This window comes from Chroicocephalus ridibundus, chromosome 4 (genome assembly GCF_963924245.1).
Source record: "Chroicocephalus ridibundus chromosome 4, bChrRid1.1, whole genome shotgun sequence".
In the NCBI taxonomy this organism is placed as follows: domain Eukaryota; kingdom Metazoa; phylum Chordata; class Aves; order Charadriiformes; family Laridae; genus Chroicocephalus; species Chroicocephalus ridibundus.
The window spans coordinates 1,128,044-1,145,197 of record NC_086287.1 but is presented as its reverse complement, the minus strand read 5'-3'; the positions used below and the strand labels follow the sequence as shown (position 1 = coordinate 1,145,197).

Here is a 17,154-nt window from a genome sequence, read left to right as displayed (position 1 = left end):
CCTCCATACCTATAAACAGTAAGCTGCTTTAAAGGCTTCAGTCTATTTACCTGTCTTAAGAAGGATATGATTTTATCAGAGACCAGGCACAGCCAGAAAGTTCAAAGCAGAATCTAAACTGCTCTGAAATCCTGCTTTTACTCCCCCTCCAGGAACAGGGCGTGCTACACTGTCCTTAATTACACACCCCACTGCAGTCACAACGTTACAAGCGATTGCATTACTGCAGATGAGTAAGCGACTGCCCTATTCCTAAAATAAAGTCAGAACTGGTTGAAGATGTGAAAGTCACTGGCAGCTTTGGCAGCAGTGACCAGAAGACAGTGGATTTCAGGGGTCTGAGAGCAGTAGGGAAGGCAAGCAGCAGACTAGAGACCGTGGGCTTCAGGAGAGCAGATGTTGACTCCTTCAGGGAACTGGGAGGCAGGATCCTGCATGAGGCTGTCATGAAGGGGAAGGGAGCCCAGGAGACCTGACTGATTTTCATGGAGAAGGCACAAGAACACAAGGACTTCCTGTTGTACAAGAAAATGAGCAGGTGTGGAAAGAGCCCAGCTTGCTGAGCAGGGAGCTCCTGGTTGAACCTAAATGCAAAAAGGGAGTGTGTGGGAGGTGGAAAGGGAGAGGCTCTCAAGTAAGATTACAGGAGCAGGACCTGGGCGTGCAGGGATGGAGTTAGGAAAGCCAAAGCTCACCTGGAGTTGAAACAAGTGAGAGATGTGAAGGTCAGTAAGAAGGACTTCTGTCCTTCTTAGCGGCAAAGAGAGTTGAAGAAAGCTGTTGGCCTGCTGCTGAATGGGGTGGGCAACTTAGCGACACAGGGCACGGAAAAGACTGGTTACCCTATGCCTTCTTTGCCTTGGTCTTTTACTGGCAGGGTCTGCTCTCTAGCTCCCAAATCCCTAACCTAGCGGCAGAGTCAGAGAAATGCTTCACTCCCTCAGTGTCCTGGAAGATTCAGTTATGGACCATTTAAATGAAGAAGGTGGGACTAGGTGGGCTGCATCCAAAGGTGCTGAGGGTGTAGGCTGATATCACTGTCAGGCTGCTTTCTACTGCTTAGCATCTTCTCAGTGGTCTGGATAATGCGACAGACTGCACATTCACCAACTTCATGGGTGACACCAAGCTGATGTGCTGGAGGATGGTACTGTCATTCAGAGGGACCTTGACAAGGTGGAGGAGGGTCAACAAAAACAAATGACAAGTCCTGGGACAAAAGAATCCCTAAAACTCCCTGCATCACTGCAGGCAGGGGCTCAGCTGGCTGGGAGCAGCTCTGCAGAAGTATTTTGGGAGCCTGGTGGGCGGCAACTTGGCCATAAGTAAATGGTGGGGAAGGCTCATTGCTCACGTGGTTCCATTAGCATGAGGAGGGACGTCAGGTTGAGGGACGTGATTATTTCCCTCTGTTTGGGACATCTTTGCAGTATTGTGTCCAGTTTCCCTTCACCGTAAGGTGAGAGAGGTATAGACAAATTGGAAAGAGTCTAGTGGAGGGTAACCAAGCCTAGGACACACTTGTGCCCACGTCTGTAGCCTGCTTCAACTGTGAAGTAAAACTTATTTAGGTTTTACATCCGTGTATGTGCGTATATGCACACATGCATGGGTGCAGATGTAGGCAAGTAATGGATTTAATATGCAAGTATGAATTTAGTAATTTTGCGTAATTTCTGCAGCTCTGGCTTTTATACAACTAGAACTAGGTAGTACAGACCAGAATTCGGGATCAATCAGCCACAAAGCTCACAAGCATTTAGCTCATGGCTTTGAAGCAGTACCTGCTCCGGAGGGACTGAATCACATCGTGTCCAAAGGTAACATATTTCCATTGCCAGAACTATTAGCTAATACAAACACAGGATGTTTTAAAATGAAAAAAATATTCCAAATCCTGTTTATGTTCTATGATTAATATATTTTAGTCCAAAATTTCACTGAAACTGGAGACTGGAATTAGAATGGTCAGCCTAGGATTCCTGCTTGCAGTCGAAGAAACCAATGTGGTTTTCCTTTATGTCAGTGCAAATCACTATTAATGGACATGAAGAAAAATGAACCTTGTGAATAGACTGTCTTGGTCTTGTATTGCAGACCACAGAGCTGGGCTGGATAATTTGAAGCTGTAAATCTCTCCTGCCATGCCCTCTGGGTTCATGGGGCAATGTCTGCGGCCACAAGAGTATCCTCTAGTCTCATTCCTTTTGGCAGTTATGCTGAGATGATTTAGTGGCTCAGAAATGCAGTATTAACGCGGTCATTTTAGGAAGTTACTGTGTATCAGCACTAACAGGCCATGCCAGTGCTCTTACCTTGTGATAAACACAGGAAAATACAGTTTTATTTAACTCTTCCATTAAAGACTATGTAAATAGACACCTTTTATACAGTAGCTTGCAAAGTTATGCTAACAGAATCATGTGTCTTCCAGATATATGAACAAACACTTCCTGTTGTGATGACAAGGTAGTGCAAACCAACATCTTGTCAGCCGCTCTGAAAACCTGAGCCTTCCTATTTAAACTTTCTCCCACAGCTAGAAAGGATGAAGTGATAAGCATCATTGTGTGTGCTTCACAGTTCCCCTTTATAAGGAAAACTAAACTCTTTCTTACGGCTGGAAGCACGGAAGAAAAGTGCTTAGCAGTTTTTTGAGGCACCTTACACATCATGGGACTGTGACTTAACCGCAGAAATGTCATCAGAGTCACAAGAGGGACAAATACAGCCTCCCTGTTTTGGAATTGGTGTACACAAGGCTGCACCTCTCCTTTCTCTCCCCACAGTAGCCTCTCCTCTTCTAAAATCCCATTCCTCACTTATACCTTTTGGGGAGGAGCGCTCTGTAAAGACATGTGGGCAATTGCCCAAAGCAATCTGTAAAGCAACTTTCTATGAAAGAATCTCTTTCTTTTCCCCAGCATCTACCTCCCTGGCAGCAACCCGCCAGCCGAGGAGGCTGCCCGCTGCCATCGAGGAACTCTGCAGCCCAAGCAAGGCACTGCTGTTTCCTCAACACGCAAACGGTCCCCACAAAGGACAGTGTTCTCCCACCGTAACAGCAAAGCTCTCGGGAATCATGGGAATGAGTCAAGTTAGACCCTCCTGTACAGGGTCCAGCCCTGCATGACTGTAGTATATTTGGGGAAGAACTGCGATCTGCTGACATCCTCTGAAGGCAGCTGGACACATTATACCATGCAGAATAGGCTCTTAACTGTCCTGTCTCCCTGCTCTATTTGTAGCATGATTCAGAGGCTGAAAATATGGTCTGGCTTTGCCTTGGAACCACCGAGTCGCTCAAGCCTGGTAGATACTTTGGTGCTGAAGCTGTACATTGCTTTGTTCTTCAATTATTATTATTCTGGATATTATTCCCAGGAAATACCTTTGCTCCGGGGATAATCCTGAGTTTCCTGGGACATTCAAGGTGCTAAATCTTCCCTCCTTTAAGCCCTGAGCAGGCATGTTCAGTAATCCTAGGTGGTACTGCTGAGGTTAGTTCATGAACTGGGCTTGCTCTGCCCTAAACAGAGCACTGATACAAGGTGTTTAGCATTCTAGTTAATTTTTTTTTTTAATTAAGAAAGTAAGCCCAGTGATGGCTTAGCAAGGTAATAGCGAGTTATTAATCCATAACTTGTACTTCAAACAGTAATTCTAGTTTAAGTCAACAGCTGTTCCCTAGGGCTCTTCAGTGTTTAGGTGGCGATGGCCTGTCCTTTAGATAAGTAAAATGGTCACAAATAACTCTTGACAGGGAGGCCGAGCAGCGGGGGGTATGTTTGGAAGATGGCTTCAGCACTTACTGTCTGAGAAGGTCCTTCGTGAGGACGGACATGGGCCCTAAGTGCAAGCGATAGCAAAGTCGCTACCTGGATACCTGAAAACCAATGCAAAGGACCTTGTCCCCAAATCTGTGAGCAGGACAGAAACCTCAAAGCGCACTACTAGATTTACAGGGAGGCAGCACCTTCCTTGAGCCATTAGATGTTAAAAGTCACAGCGGGAAGGCTGGCGCGGTGGCAAAGCCATTAAACCCTGCAGTTTATTGAGCAGATGGCACGGCAGACTCAGAGGCTGATACAGGAAATAAGTATTTCGCAGAGCTGCGATAGCTAGACATGTGCAGGCTGGGGGACCACCAGCTTTCCTAGGTAATACCTCCTCTCCCTCCTTCCCTCCCTCCCTCGCTCCCCATATTGCTTCTGGCTAAGATGCGATGCCTGAAGGCACATTCTGCTTAATGTGCTGTCCTGGTTTGAGATAGAACAGAGTCAATTTTCTTATCAGCCATTTTGCTTTTCAGTTAAGTCTCTTCTAACTAACTGCCCTCTCTAAAATTAATGGCATATTTTTCCATGACATGTGCCGACTTGTGTCTTCTTTTGCTTGTTTCTTATTTTAAGAATATCAGTGATTTCCTAGATTTCTTGTCCCACATTGGAAAATCCTGGCCCTTGGTGGGCTAGTTCCCAAAGCAAGGGATGTCAGATGAGGAAAGCACCCATGCAGAGCCAACGGGAACAGAGAGCGGGGCCCAAACAGCTGGCAGTGCCTGGCAGAGCCACCTCTTCCCTGCCACAGGGCCTGTCCTGGCTCACTCACTGCCTGCAGGAGATTGGAGACCGGCATTAGCTATTTAGCTGCAGTCAGACAAAACCGCGCTGCTTCCCTTGTAGTATTTCACTGAAAAACTGTAAACTGAGAAGTGCCCATCTTCTGCTTGAGGCATGCCCCAGATTGCAAAGGTAGCATTAAAAATGCCTATCTGAGGAGTGTCGGGAAAAAGAACAGGGGGAACAAAGGAAAACCCTAGACTTCTGTCCAGTTTATGCAATTTGACAGTTGCCTTTCCTTTGGGGCATCTCCCATTGCAGTGGTTTGTGGTATTTAGGACTGAATGTAAATGGTTTTGTGCACAGCCCAGCTACTCTGTTGCTTGAACCTTGCAACAGTCATAGGAAGGACGGTGATGGTCATTTAGTCATCCCAGTATCATGGAGCAAGTCTCTCCAGGGACACTTGGTGAATCCTTGCTCACTGGGAAGCTGAAGCAAATGATCTACCTTCTCTTTTAATCTTCAGTAGCACAGAGGATGCCTTAACAGGGCAGCAGCAACAAATAAGCTTGCACTTCATGTGATATCAAATACAATTTTGTCCAAAATCCTAATAATTTTTCCCTCTCACCCAGTACAGTCCCATGCTCTTCCTACTTATCCATTTTAAGAACTACATTTTAAGTAACTAAAGGAAGGTTCTGGATTGATGCCACTGAAACATTCACCAATAAATCAGTTTTCCTCTGTCATCAAGTCAGGCTGCTGGGTTCTGCTTTACACCAACACTTGGGAGACACTGGGGGTCTGCTAAGGCCTGTGAAAGGCGCTTAATGCAAGCAAAATCATATGTATCATACAACAGGGGACTTATGGGGAGTTTCCACAGAGGTATGTGTTTCCAGCAGAAAAATCTCAGAGTTCTATTAATTGGCCATGCTGAAAAACCCTGGCACGGAGTTTAAGGCTGCAATGTGATGTAACTGCCAGTGCTTTGCGCTAATACAAATCCCCATCTAGAACTTGAATTCTGAGCTATAGATTATGGAAACGGCTCCAGGGGACACAGCCTGCCTGCGAGAGCCACTCACTCTGCAAATGTAATTGCTTCAAATATAAGCCCCGCGTGCAGAGCTATGTAGCCATGAGAAACGTTGGAGGAGACTCTCAAATGTCTCGTTGGTAAAGTTCAGTCCGTAATGAGCATGGTTAGATTTCTGTGTACCCTCTCCTCTAAGAAAAAACAGAATTTTTCCCCTTACATCAGGAGGTAGTTTGGTTGTGCTGGAATGAGATTCCATTTGAAGGGGATGTTCATGCTACTGGTAATCTGTCTGGAACAAAGGAAATGAGAAGCCTCAGTCCCCTTCTCCTGAAAAATCATTGTGAAAGGTGCATTATTTCCTAAATGATTCAGTTCCTTCAACATAACATATAATGACTTTATAACGGCACAGTGATTGTGGTCTACTTCTTCGTGGAAAGAAAGGGTAACTAGGTCACAGAAAAACAGAAATGAAAAGGCATTCGAGGCACAAAATCAGAAAAATATTTCCAAGCTGCCTCAGAGGGAGAAATGTCTCTCTGCCTTTTGTTTACAGCCAAGGTTTTCAGCACTCCTACCCCAAAGCACCAGGGTAGCACGAAGGATGGGGTTTCGCTTCATTACCCTGGGGAATGTCTTTGCTTGGACCTCAGCTCAAAAAAGCCCACTCATTTTGTGGGCCAAGCACGTTGCTGTGCCTAAAAGGGGACCTGGGGGAGCACCATTTGCTGCCACCGTTTCCTTTTCCCAGTGCTGCTGCGATGGCGGCAGGGGCTGACCTCGTCCACCCCAACGTCTCAGCGAGGCACAAGGGCCAGCTCAGGCTTTCTGTCTCCTTCCCATCAGCATGGTCAGCACAAAGGGGCTGTGCTCACCTGGGTGTTGTGTCTCCCACTGTCTCACTGGTGTCTCCTTAGTCTTAATCAATAAATAGGTAAGATTGCCACCTGTATTCTTTTGGAACACATTCAACAGCAAGAAATATCACCTGCAGCAATAACCTCCCTCCAGAGAATCACTAACTGGAGAGATTCCCCGAGTTCCCATACAGGTGCATCAGCGCATGCAGATACTACATTTTTCCAAAGAAGGTGGCACTTCTGATCCTTGTTCCTATTTATCTCAGCGGTCAAACTCACAGACTCCAATGAGAACAAGATCAGTCCCCTGAGATATACTCCAAGGGAAGAAAAGAGGAGCGTGAAGCACATACAGGCACGTACTTCCTTGGACATGCTGCCAATACTAACTGCCAAAGTTTTATCAAACCCTTCTTGGCAAATATCTCCTGACATGCTAAAGCTGCTATTAGGATCCTTTGATCATTTTATCTAGATGCACAGACTCCACAAGGCATGAGGTAGCACCCAGGAGGGGATGCTTTGGGATTTAAAAAATGAAGTAGCATTTCCAATTACTTTTGACATTTTGCACAATTTTTAATTAAGTCTGCAAATACTGTGTCACACTTTCTGCTCATCACATTGGCAACTGCAACAGATACATGTCACACTGTTTTTTATTCTGTGCTTAGGACTTTCTGGAATACAGCAACAGGGAGAAATGATGCTGCTTTTACCACCAAACACTGCTGCCTCCCTGGGAATAGCTGGGGAGTAACGCAGCTAAATTTGTCCAAGCTTCCACTTATTTCCATCCCCTTTCCAGGCACAGCGACACAATTTAACAAACCCACTAGTGGCCCAGGAGGGCAATGAGGTGGCTGATCTCTCAGAAAGGGAACTGGCTATGCGTGGCTGGATGGAGCCGCTGGGAGGTTTAGCAAACCTGGGGGCTGGCTCCTGTCAATCAGACATGGGGAGGAAAGTGAGTGGCAACTCGAGATGAAGACCGACGCTGTGCTGAAGGATTGAAAAGGGGCGGGAAGGGAACTATTCCCTTCGGAGATGAGACATCGTGGGACATGCTGAGCAGAAAGCGCAAGTGAGAGGCAGAACAGAAGCTCCTTTGTAAGTCAAGAGGCTGAAGTGTAAGAGGAAACCTCTTCTCTGCTCACCTTGGCTTTGTTGTCCATGGTGACAGCCAGCTGCATCCTCTTCCCCATCCTGAATGTGAACATATGATCTGCTTCCTCCTCCTCCTCCTCTTCCTCACTGCCAATGCCAAACCCAGGGCTCGTAGGACAAGGACTCACCCACTTCTCACTCACAATCCTTTTGTCCTGGAAAATGAATTACTTCCATTAGCAAATCCAAGCCCCTCGGCTCACCAATGCTGTTCCCTTCCCCAAACACACCTGCACGCGAGCAGGGAGGCCAGCTACAGAAAAGGCAGGCCTTGCCCCGAGGAAGCTTTTCTGTGCCCGGCGTGGTGCCGTGACATTCCTAGGGAACAAGGGGCTCGTTGTCTGCTCAGCAGCAAAACCCACAATTACAGCGGGTCTGGAAAATCCTTTGCACTTACAAATCTGACATTTCAGACTAAAATGCCAGAGTTATAGGAAACAAATGTCATCCTCATCTCTTTCTGCAGCACTCTGAGTTAGATCAGGAAAGCCTAAGTCCTGATGGAGATGGCCTTGGAAGCCAAGTGGATGGCTCCTGAGGGTGGTGCTCACCATCGAGAGGGCTGGGCTATCTTGTCCATAGTGTTCAGTCTGGGTAATTGCATCTTTCAGGTCCTGTATGAGAGAAAAACGTGTGCAACAGCGCACCTCCGGAGAAAAGCAAGGGCCGGGACATGGTGAGATGTGAACAATGCACTAGCCTGGATCTAACAACCCAGGAGTGCCGACTGCATGGAAGGAGGGTGGGCTGGCTCAGCAAGCTGCGCGCTTGCTCTGACAGAGGACTTCACCCAGGGAAGCAGGACCGGCTGGGTGGTTTACCAAGCCGCACACTGCCAGGAGGGGTGGGCAGGGCTTGTCAGACAGATTCGGTCCACTTAGGAGGGAAGCCTGGGACTTGCAGCATTTGTCCCAGTTGTGGGAAGCCTCAAAGCAAGCAAGGGCTACTCACGAAGCCTAAGGAGACCATGATTTTGCTACAGGCATCCTCAGAGGCATTCCTGATGCCTCCAGTGACACACATGCACCAATAGGTTTTGCCTGCCTGTTTGTTGCAATGTTCACACCTGCGACCCATCCAGGGCCAAGTGTGCCTGTTCACGCACTCATTTATTTGTCTGTTAATTCTGCATGTTTGGGTACAGGTGCCTGGGCATGGCTGGAAATTTATAAGTTAAAATCACCTTGAGCACACATCTCTGCAGTTTTTAAATCCTTTTTTGAGGGCTTAGGAGCAATGTCCCACACCTGAAAAAGCTTTGCTGTGGAGGCTATTCCTTTCAGAAATGTCACTTTGCTGAGGTAGGACTGGAGTGAGAGCTGACTGGGGTGAAGGAGAGGCAGCACTTACATTGTGAGCCTTGGTGATAGTAATAGTGAGTCCGTCTTGCTTGGGTCTCCTGGAGGTGACAGCCATTCCCTCCTGCTCAGCTCGCTTTTTGTCCTCTTCTATCTCCTGAAACACATACATATCATTATCATCAGCCGGTACCTGGATGCCTACAGATGTTGTCCATTTTCCTGTTTAGGATTTCTCCTAGATGGACCCACCTCTAACCCATGTGTTTCCACAGAAACATATTTCTAAGAGGGAGCAGACCAACTTGTGTTCCATCCATGTGCCCTGGAAGGGGTCACGGGCAGCTGTGACCTGCATTACCTGTCCCTGTGCCACCAGCACCTTAGTAAATGTCTTGTTGATTCAGAGTGTCCGCTGTGGTCCCAGCACATGCAATAGGAAGCAAGCACAGAGTACAGGGGTCCCTTTCTGACAGGCAGGGAAGATGATCAGTCTGACATTCATGAAAAATTGGGTACAGGACATGTGGAGAGGCTGGAAGACACACCAAGCCTGCAGAAAGGGAGGGCCGTGCACAGGAGCCATAGTCCCTGTGCCAGTCTGGCGCCAAGGCAGCATCTGTGGCCAAGAGAAGGTGGCTGAGGTCTGGCGATCTACTAGGCAGTTTATTCTAGAAGCCAAGTGGTGGTGGCAGGTGGGTAGCTTTTCATACAGGGATAAGAGTTCCTCTTCTCCAGCTGCTTGTGGCATTCAACCTTTCCCATAGCTTTCCACTATGTACCATTTTTTGCTGCCACCAGAAAAGGTCCAAAATGGCTTGTATGGTATCAAAGGAAATGTCTTCTATGCAAGACCCAGCCCAGAGCACCACTGAGTCTCTCAGTTCTGGATCCAAGACACAAAGTGCCCTCTGGATTTTCGGGTTTTCAGCATGGCTCTTTGTCAAACTCAAGACTGCCTATCCAGCTGGCAAATGTTAAAGAGCCCCTAAAGCCAAGTGGCCTTGGGCACAGGCAGGAGAATATCCCAGACAAGCCAAGGGGGACCCTTCTGCCAGGATTACCCTCGGGCTGTCCTAATCTGTGCTGCCGTATGCAGACATTCATGGAGAAGGGTAAACAAATCCACAGCGAGAGCTCTGGGTTACCATAATGTCACCCAAACCAGCTCATACAAGCCAGGCTGGCTACCTCCTGCAGGCCACTAGGGACACCTTCTTGGCCAAGGCAGGATCAAAAAAATGGGGTGTAGCTGGAGTACTTCCTCCCAATTCAGAGGGTAAGGCTGCAGTAATCAACAGGCTGCTAAAGACTTGATTTGCCTCCACAGAGGCAAAGGTGTGCTCCCCAGAAACACTGGGACTGGCCAGGGAGGAGCTTCAACCCACACCACTGCCCTGGCAGGGAAGATAAACCTATCAAATGTCTTGAGGATGCAACCTCCTATGCACCCAGGAGGATAAGCACAAGGCACGGGGAAGGACAGACGGGGAAATATGAGGTGAAGGGGTGGGAAAAGTGTGATGCAGACAGAGGAAGACGGTAGGGCAAGAGGAGATGCTGCAGCAGCAAGGCAAGCATCAGTGAGCCTGCTTTCCAAGCAATTCAGGAGCCGCAGCTAGAGGCAGAGCTCTGCCCACTGTTCCAAATGCTTTCCGATGTTAATATGTTACCTGTATAACAAAGTCACACCGACACTGCTGGCCGTTTTCTTCACAGTGCGACTGAGGACTCCAAAACGGAGCTGGGGAAGGTCAGAACCTGCAGACTCACCTGGTATCTTCGTATAAGCGCTTCATTCTTTTTCCGCAAAGCCAAGATTTTCTTATCGAGTTCAACATCTTTCTGCTCCTTCTTCCTTAACACTGCATCATCCACAGCAGCATCCTGAAAACAGAAGGAGCAAAGATCTTCTCAGTCATCACATCAACAGGAGGAAACCTGCTTCTGTTTGGATGGGGTGCGAAGTGGAAGAGTTTTTCCCCACCATTTCTCCCCTTGGTCCTCCATTAAAAAGAATACTGTATCTTGTAAATTGACTTTTTCCTGACAGAACTGACCTTTTATTTTCTCACAATTTTTGTTCAGCAATGAGGTAGGTAGAGCAAAAAGCTGTTGTCCCACTTTGATGGCTGTTGGTAGGCTTCAGAGTTAACACACTGCTTAGCTGCATGCAGTAAGTGACACCTCTCTACTGTTAGTTCAGGTGTTCTCAGGCACATCATTTCCCCTCCATTTACATTCAGAGAGCACCTTGGTTACCACAGGGGATACCAAATTGGATTTTTAAAATTCTAGTGACAGCAGCGTCTAGGAAAAATTAATGCTGAGGATTATCAACTCACTGCAGCAACCTGATCCATATTGTCTAGACTCTGCCTGGTGTTTGCACGAAGAGCAAGGTGGCAAGGCTGAGATCTCCAAGGCACTATAGGTTTATTTTTAAACAGTGTTTTTGTGCACTCCTTATCAGCATGGCATCTGCATGCTGCAGAGGTCTCATATTCCCTCTCCTCCACTCACACCGAGAGCTGGACAAGGCAAAGTGAGACCGGGGAGCGGAGGAAAGGAACCTCAAATCTCTGAGCAGGCATTGCACTCCTGGATATCTGTTTTGCCAGGATTACAACTCTAACCACCTGCAGGCTACTCCCAGCCTGACACCTTTGCCGTTTGGCCCTGTGCAGTAAATCTGCTGCAGGAGCACTGCAGCAAATCCAGCTGCCGTGCATGATGCACGTTGCCCGCAGCACCAGCAAAGTCTGGAGGAATCAAGAAGCAAATGGAATAAAACTGTTACCCATCTCACTACAACTGGGTGTTGCTCCTGTGGGTGACCCTCAGGGTTGTGTCCCTGTGAAGTGGAAACAGCCAGCGCGTGGTCAAAGGCACATTGAGGGTCCCCAAGGGCTGGTGAAGAGGTCTGTGTGTGCCAACGTCCTCTGCGGACGCTGTGCTGCACGTGCCAATCCTGGCCTTGTCCTCGCCTTGGACCTGGTGAGGTCTCTGGGGCTGGTATCAGACCCTGCTCCAGGGCACCTCAGCCCCAGTCCCGGGGGCAGGAGAGGGACCTGTCCAGGGGAAGCTGCGCCCACCTCCAGCCCCAGCCCTGGAAGCCCTCCCAGTCCCTGCCTGGTGCTGACCTGACAGCCGCTACAAGCCTGGTCCTACAACCACCCCAGTTGCATGGATATACTGGGCATAACTGGTGAGATGTCGGCAGCGGGGAGGCGGCCCGGGGTGCCCTGTGAGGGCGGAGGCCATGGACCGCCCCCAGCCGGTCACAGCCAGTTCCAACCAGCTCCTACAGGGGCCTCCCGCCAAAATTCAGCCAATCAGGGGAGCCCGTGGGGCCTCTCAGCCAATCAGGGGGAGCCGTGGCAGCCCAGAGCTCCCAGAGGGGCACAGGGCCTCGGCACCCTGCAGGGAGCAATGGCGTCTCTGTGGAAACCCAGTTCAGAGGAAAGGGGGAAAGGGGCCAGCGCAGGAGGAGGTCGAGAGGAGAAAGGCCCTGCTGGGAGGAAGAAGAGGAGAGAATCACAGAATGGTCTGGGTGGGAAGGGACCTTAAAGGTCATCTCATTCCACCCCCTGCCCTGGGCAGGGACATCTCCCACCAGCCCAGGTTGCTCCAAGCCCCGTCCAACCTGGCCTTGAACCCCTCCAGGGATGGGGCAGCCACAGCTTCTCTGGGCAACCTGGGCCAGGGGCTCACCACCCTCAGAGTGAAAAATTTCTTCCTCTTATCTCATCTAAACCTTCCCTCTTTCAGTGTAAAACCCTTCCCCCTCGTCCCGTGGCTCCCCTCCCTGATCCAGAGTCCCTCCCCAGCTTTCCTGGAGCCCCTTGAGGGCCTGGAAGGGGCTGGAAGGTCTCCCTGGAGCTTTCTCTTCTCCAGGCTGAACCCCCCCAGCTCTCTCAGCCTGTCCCCACAGCAGAGGGGCTCCAGCCCTCCCAGCATCTCCGGGGCCTCCTCTGGCCCCGCTCCACCTGAGTGGGGACCCTTGAGGGGCTGCTGGCAGTCGGGGAGCCACCAGGGGTGAATCCCCCCATCGGCGCCCCGTGCTGAGGGGAACAGAGAACCAAAAAAACAGGGAGGGAGTGGTACCAGGAGGGAAGAAGAGTTGTTTTTCCTAAGGGTATGTTTGGGATTAGTTTTCTTTAAAATCAGAATCAGTCGTTAATAGATGGTTAATTGGGAAATAAAATTGCTTAAAATACTCTGAAGCAGTAAAGTGTTTTTGCTCACAATGCATGGGCAAAGCATGTTTTTTTCCCATCCCTGTTGGCTTCCTCTCAAATTCCTCATAAAATTCCTCATAAAGACACCAAGACCAACAGTTGGTTTCCCCATTTTCATGGGAGCGAACTGTCACCACACCCCTGTGAGCGAGCATTTCTGCTGCTGCCCTTCCCCATCTCCAGGGCAAAATCCCCAGAAGCATCCTCCATGGCATGCTCCGGAGCGTTCAAGATGGGAAGAGCTTCTGCACAGGCAGGAGGGTTTTTTCCTTCATTAATCATGACATAGCAGGTGTGACCTCCTTCAGGGAAGGCTACGTCAGGGGCCACAGCAGCTGGGGACACGGGATCTGGGTCTGACGCCCGTCGTGCCCTGGGTGCCGTCCTGCCGGCGCTGAGCCAGGCAGCTGGGCTCCCCAGGGCCCAGCCACCAGCGGTAGCCAAGGGGCTTGCAAAGCCCTTTCTCCTGGGAAGGGAGGATTTCTCCTGGAGACCTCGGCTGCCTTTTGCCTGGTCCTAAGGAGGTCACCAGAGGAAAAACTGGAGCACTGGAGGGCCGGAGGAGGGGATGGACGAGTGCCATAGAACACAGCCCTTCTTAAACTGCGCAAACATGCAGTGAGAAGCCCAAGGCCTGAAGGCAAAGAGTAAAACCACAGATGCTATAGCCCAGGGGAGGGAAAGCCTTTGACTCTGCAACATGTTCCCAGCTACCTTTGTGAACTCTATCCAGCGACGTACAGGGGCTCTGGCCTCCTGAAGATGTGCCAGTGCATCGAATGAGGCAGAATTAAGGCGCTGTGAACCTGACCCTTGATCTTTGTGGGTCACGTAGCATCTCACCAGGATGGGAATATCCTGCCCATTTGAAAGCAGAGGATTTTAGATGAGCTGTAGGAATTACCTCCTTAACATGGGAAGGTTTTCAGCTACCTGGGAGATGGGCACAAAGTAAGAATGTGGGCATGTTTGATCAGCTGGCCCTTCGGAAAATAATTCTAAGTAGCGCATGGGAATTCAGCCAGGGGTGAGCATCACGGCTCTCCCAAGAGTGTCACAGGCTTCCCGGGAACCAGGGCTGCAAATATCCCGTGTGCATGGCCAGTGCTCACCTTCAAGGGAAGGGATCCAGCTGCTGAATCACCGCACATCCCCGCAACGCTAGCTCTTCCTTTCAAGGGCTTTACGTGAAAAAACACCCCAAAGCTAACTACATTTCAGCTCTGATCAAGCAGATCTGTGCTTGATCTGCAAATAATAGGGACAGGGAGGGGGGCGAAGTCTGTGTATGGTATGTTCTTTGGAGAAAAGGGACTAAAGGTTGAAAATGTGCTACCATCACAGAGGAGGTGTGCTGGATGTCAGAAACCAGAGAGGGGAAAGGCAGGAGAACCAGTTTGCGAAAGCAGACCTCAGATCCTGCACAAGCGCATCGCCACTCGTACCCCCGAGGAGGGGTATTTTATCAGTGCTGATTTAACAGCCCTCACCGAGGGCCGCTCTGCCAGGACACGGGCACCCATTTGTGTTCAGGTGCAACAACAGGGACATTCAAACCGCCTCCACGCATTCTCCTGCTGGACAATGGGATTTTGTCAAGGTCTGCGGGAGAATGAAACACGATTTTCCATTGCCATCAATCAACCGGGTACGCGACAGGTGAGTATATTGTATATGTGGGTGGATACACTTTCATGGCCATTTTGCAAGGCTGATTAAAGCTGAATTCAGTGTTTACCTGAACAGAAGCTATTCTGTGAGCACTAAATTGGCAGGTTCGCCGTTTGCTGAGTGCTGGGGTGTTGGCTGCTTGAGGGTGGGATCAAAGTGGTGCATGCCCTCAAACACACCCCTTTCATCTTCGCATTCCTTTGAAGGAGGACTGACAGAGCTGCCGGCTCAGAAGAATTTAAAAATTCCGGCAGAGACTGCATTTGTGCTCTTCTCTTTTCAGAGGCAAAAGATGGAAGAGACCTGTCAGACCGTTCTCCCTCTCCGCATGAGACTGCACATTTGTCAGCATTTTGGCTACATTGCAACACAGCTAGTGCTGGGGGGAGGGGGGTCCCTCCATTTCCAGCTGGAAACAAGTCACTAGAAGGAAAGTTTTGCTGGTATTCAGCACTTCTCCTCCCCGTTACTAATGAAGCCATTAATGTATTTCTCTCTGCGTGACCTGTTTCGGCAAGCGCTGGGGGTCTGCGGTTGATGGGTGCTCTCTTGCCCGCACAGTCGCGAGCCGCAGAGCTGCCCCAGTGCGCGCAGAAGCGCCCAGCGGCGTTTCGAGTCCCCGCACGAGCTTGCAGGGGCTCCCCCATTGTACGGTTAAGCCAAGTCAGCGTTTGGTCGTCAGCCCAGCCGATAACAGGGGGACGTGCCCTGTCCTCCGCTTCTGGAACGAATCCGCCGCCCCAGCCCATGCCGAAGCTGATGCTCAGGGTGAAAAGTGGCTGCACCGTGCCCTCCCCAGAGTCAAGCTCTTCCGGGGAGCCAAGGTGCCCGTATGTCACAGCGACGGGAGAGTTATAAATGGCTTTGGCAGAACAAACGTGCGATGGCTTTGAATCAGAAAGCAGCTGAGCCCGATGCCTCCTAGATAAGCACAGCAGAGCGACGAACCCGCAGAACAAGAGGACTCTTTCTATCGATTGCAAATAAAAATGTCACAATAGGAGAAATGGAAAGCCAGTGGCTTCGTGCTTCAATTAAATGACGACATCTCGTTCTGTCATACCCCCCACTCCTAAGTGGCACACACACTCGCTACGCAGCTCATCGGGGGCTGGAGGGACGCCTCGCTCCACACTGTCTCTGCACGCAGGGTTTTCCCGCATACTTCTCCGATTGCCTGCTTCTACAGCGAGAGACCTCGGAGGCAGCAGGGTTGGAAAAGCGAGAAAGACAGAAGCAGGGGGGAAGGGAAGAGGAGAGAGGAGCGGGGCCCTTAGCTAACACTCTTCTGCGTAAGCAAATGCATCCGCTCTTTTTAAGAAATATCCACTGGCTTGACAGCTGCGGCTGAAACCCTTGGGACAGGCAACATCAGCACTGCCTGGGTTTCTGTTTGTTACCTACCCCGGCCTTCCGCCCTCCCGGGAGGCACATTGTCCCGAGCCAGTCACTGCAACCTGCCCCGGCCATGGACATGCAAACCCCAGCACCCAAAATCCACCCCCCCCAGCACCCCCCACAATGCGGTACGGCTTGTTTGCTCCCAGTGCCTGCTGGCAGCCAGGCAAGAAAAAAAAACAACAAAGCGACAACCACGGAAAGGCCACCCTGAAGGAAGCGAGTGCACGTCCTTTCTTGGCCTTTTTGGGTGAGGGACCCCTCCGCCCCGCGCCCCCCCCAGGCCCCACAAAGGCAGCACTCACAGCTCGGTGCATGTTGGACATCGGCGGCGAAGCCCGGCGGATTCCAGAGCAGAGCTAAAAGAGGAGAGCCATCAGACGGCCTTTCTCAGCACTGGTTGCACAGCATACAAGATCATGTTTTGATTACAAAAGCCTCGTCTGGGCTCCCAGCCAAGAGCACTGGCTGCCTAATATACCCAGCACAGACAGGGTTTTGAGTGCCTGTGTCCTCCTCTCCAATCTCACTCTCTTTTTAAAAGAAACACTCCCCCTTTTCCCCCCTCCTGACTCCTTTTAACTTCCTGATGCCACAAGCCCTCGTTCAAAGTGGGAAAAGCCGGGCGAACAATGAAAAATGGATCGGGCAAACAGCTTGACTTCACTTCACAGCCATTCATGGGGTCGTGTTATTTGTTATGCATGGCTAGTTGCACGCCTGGCGGGGGACCGGGAAAATATCTGGGGTCCTGAATGTCTTGTGAGTGCGAGTATGTGTATGAGTCTCCACGGGAAAACAAGTGCTGGATTTGCCTTTTTCTGTTTAATTTCAATATTCTCCAGAAATGATTTCCCCGCTTTTAAAATGTGCCTTTCTTTCAGGGAGGGAGCAGAAGTGACGCTGCGG

The 17,154-nt window shown here is 50.1% G+C and overlaps 1 protein-coding gene across 2 annotated transcripts in view; it reads right to left on the bottom strand.

Annotated features, from left to right (window-relative positions):
* The window catches only part of CCDC9B (coiled-coil domain containing 9B), a 51,889-nt gene extending 35,136 nt beyond the window's left edge, over positions 1–16,753 (bottom strand). Inside the window, exons 1-5 of one of the 2 annotated variants that reach the window (XM_063333290.1) lie at positions 16,551–16,753; positions 10,709–10,822; positions 8,988–9,092; positions 8,189–8,251; positions 7,628–7,792 (exon numbers count right to left, since the gene is read on the bottom strand). In XM_063333290.1, the coding sequence (XP_063189360.1) occupies positions 7,628–7,792; positions 8,189–8,251; positions 8,988–9,092; positions 10,709–10,822; positions 16,551–16,571 (468 nt within the window). In that variant the 5' untranslated portion in view covers positions 16,572–16,753. The remainder of the gene's footprint in view (positions 1–7,627; positions 7,793–8,188; positions 8,252–8,987; positions 9,093–10,708; positions 10,823–16,550) is intronic. The other variant, XM_063333291.1, reaches the window with a different exon arrangement.
* Positions 16,754–17,154: the final 401 nt, after the last annotated feature.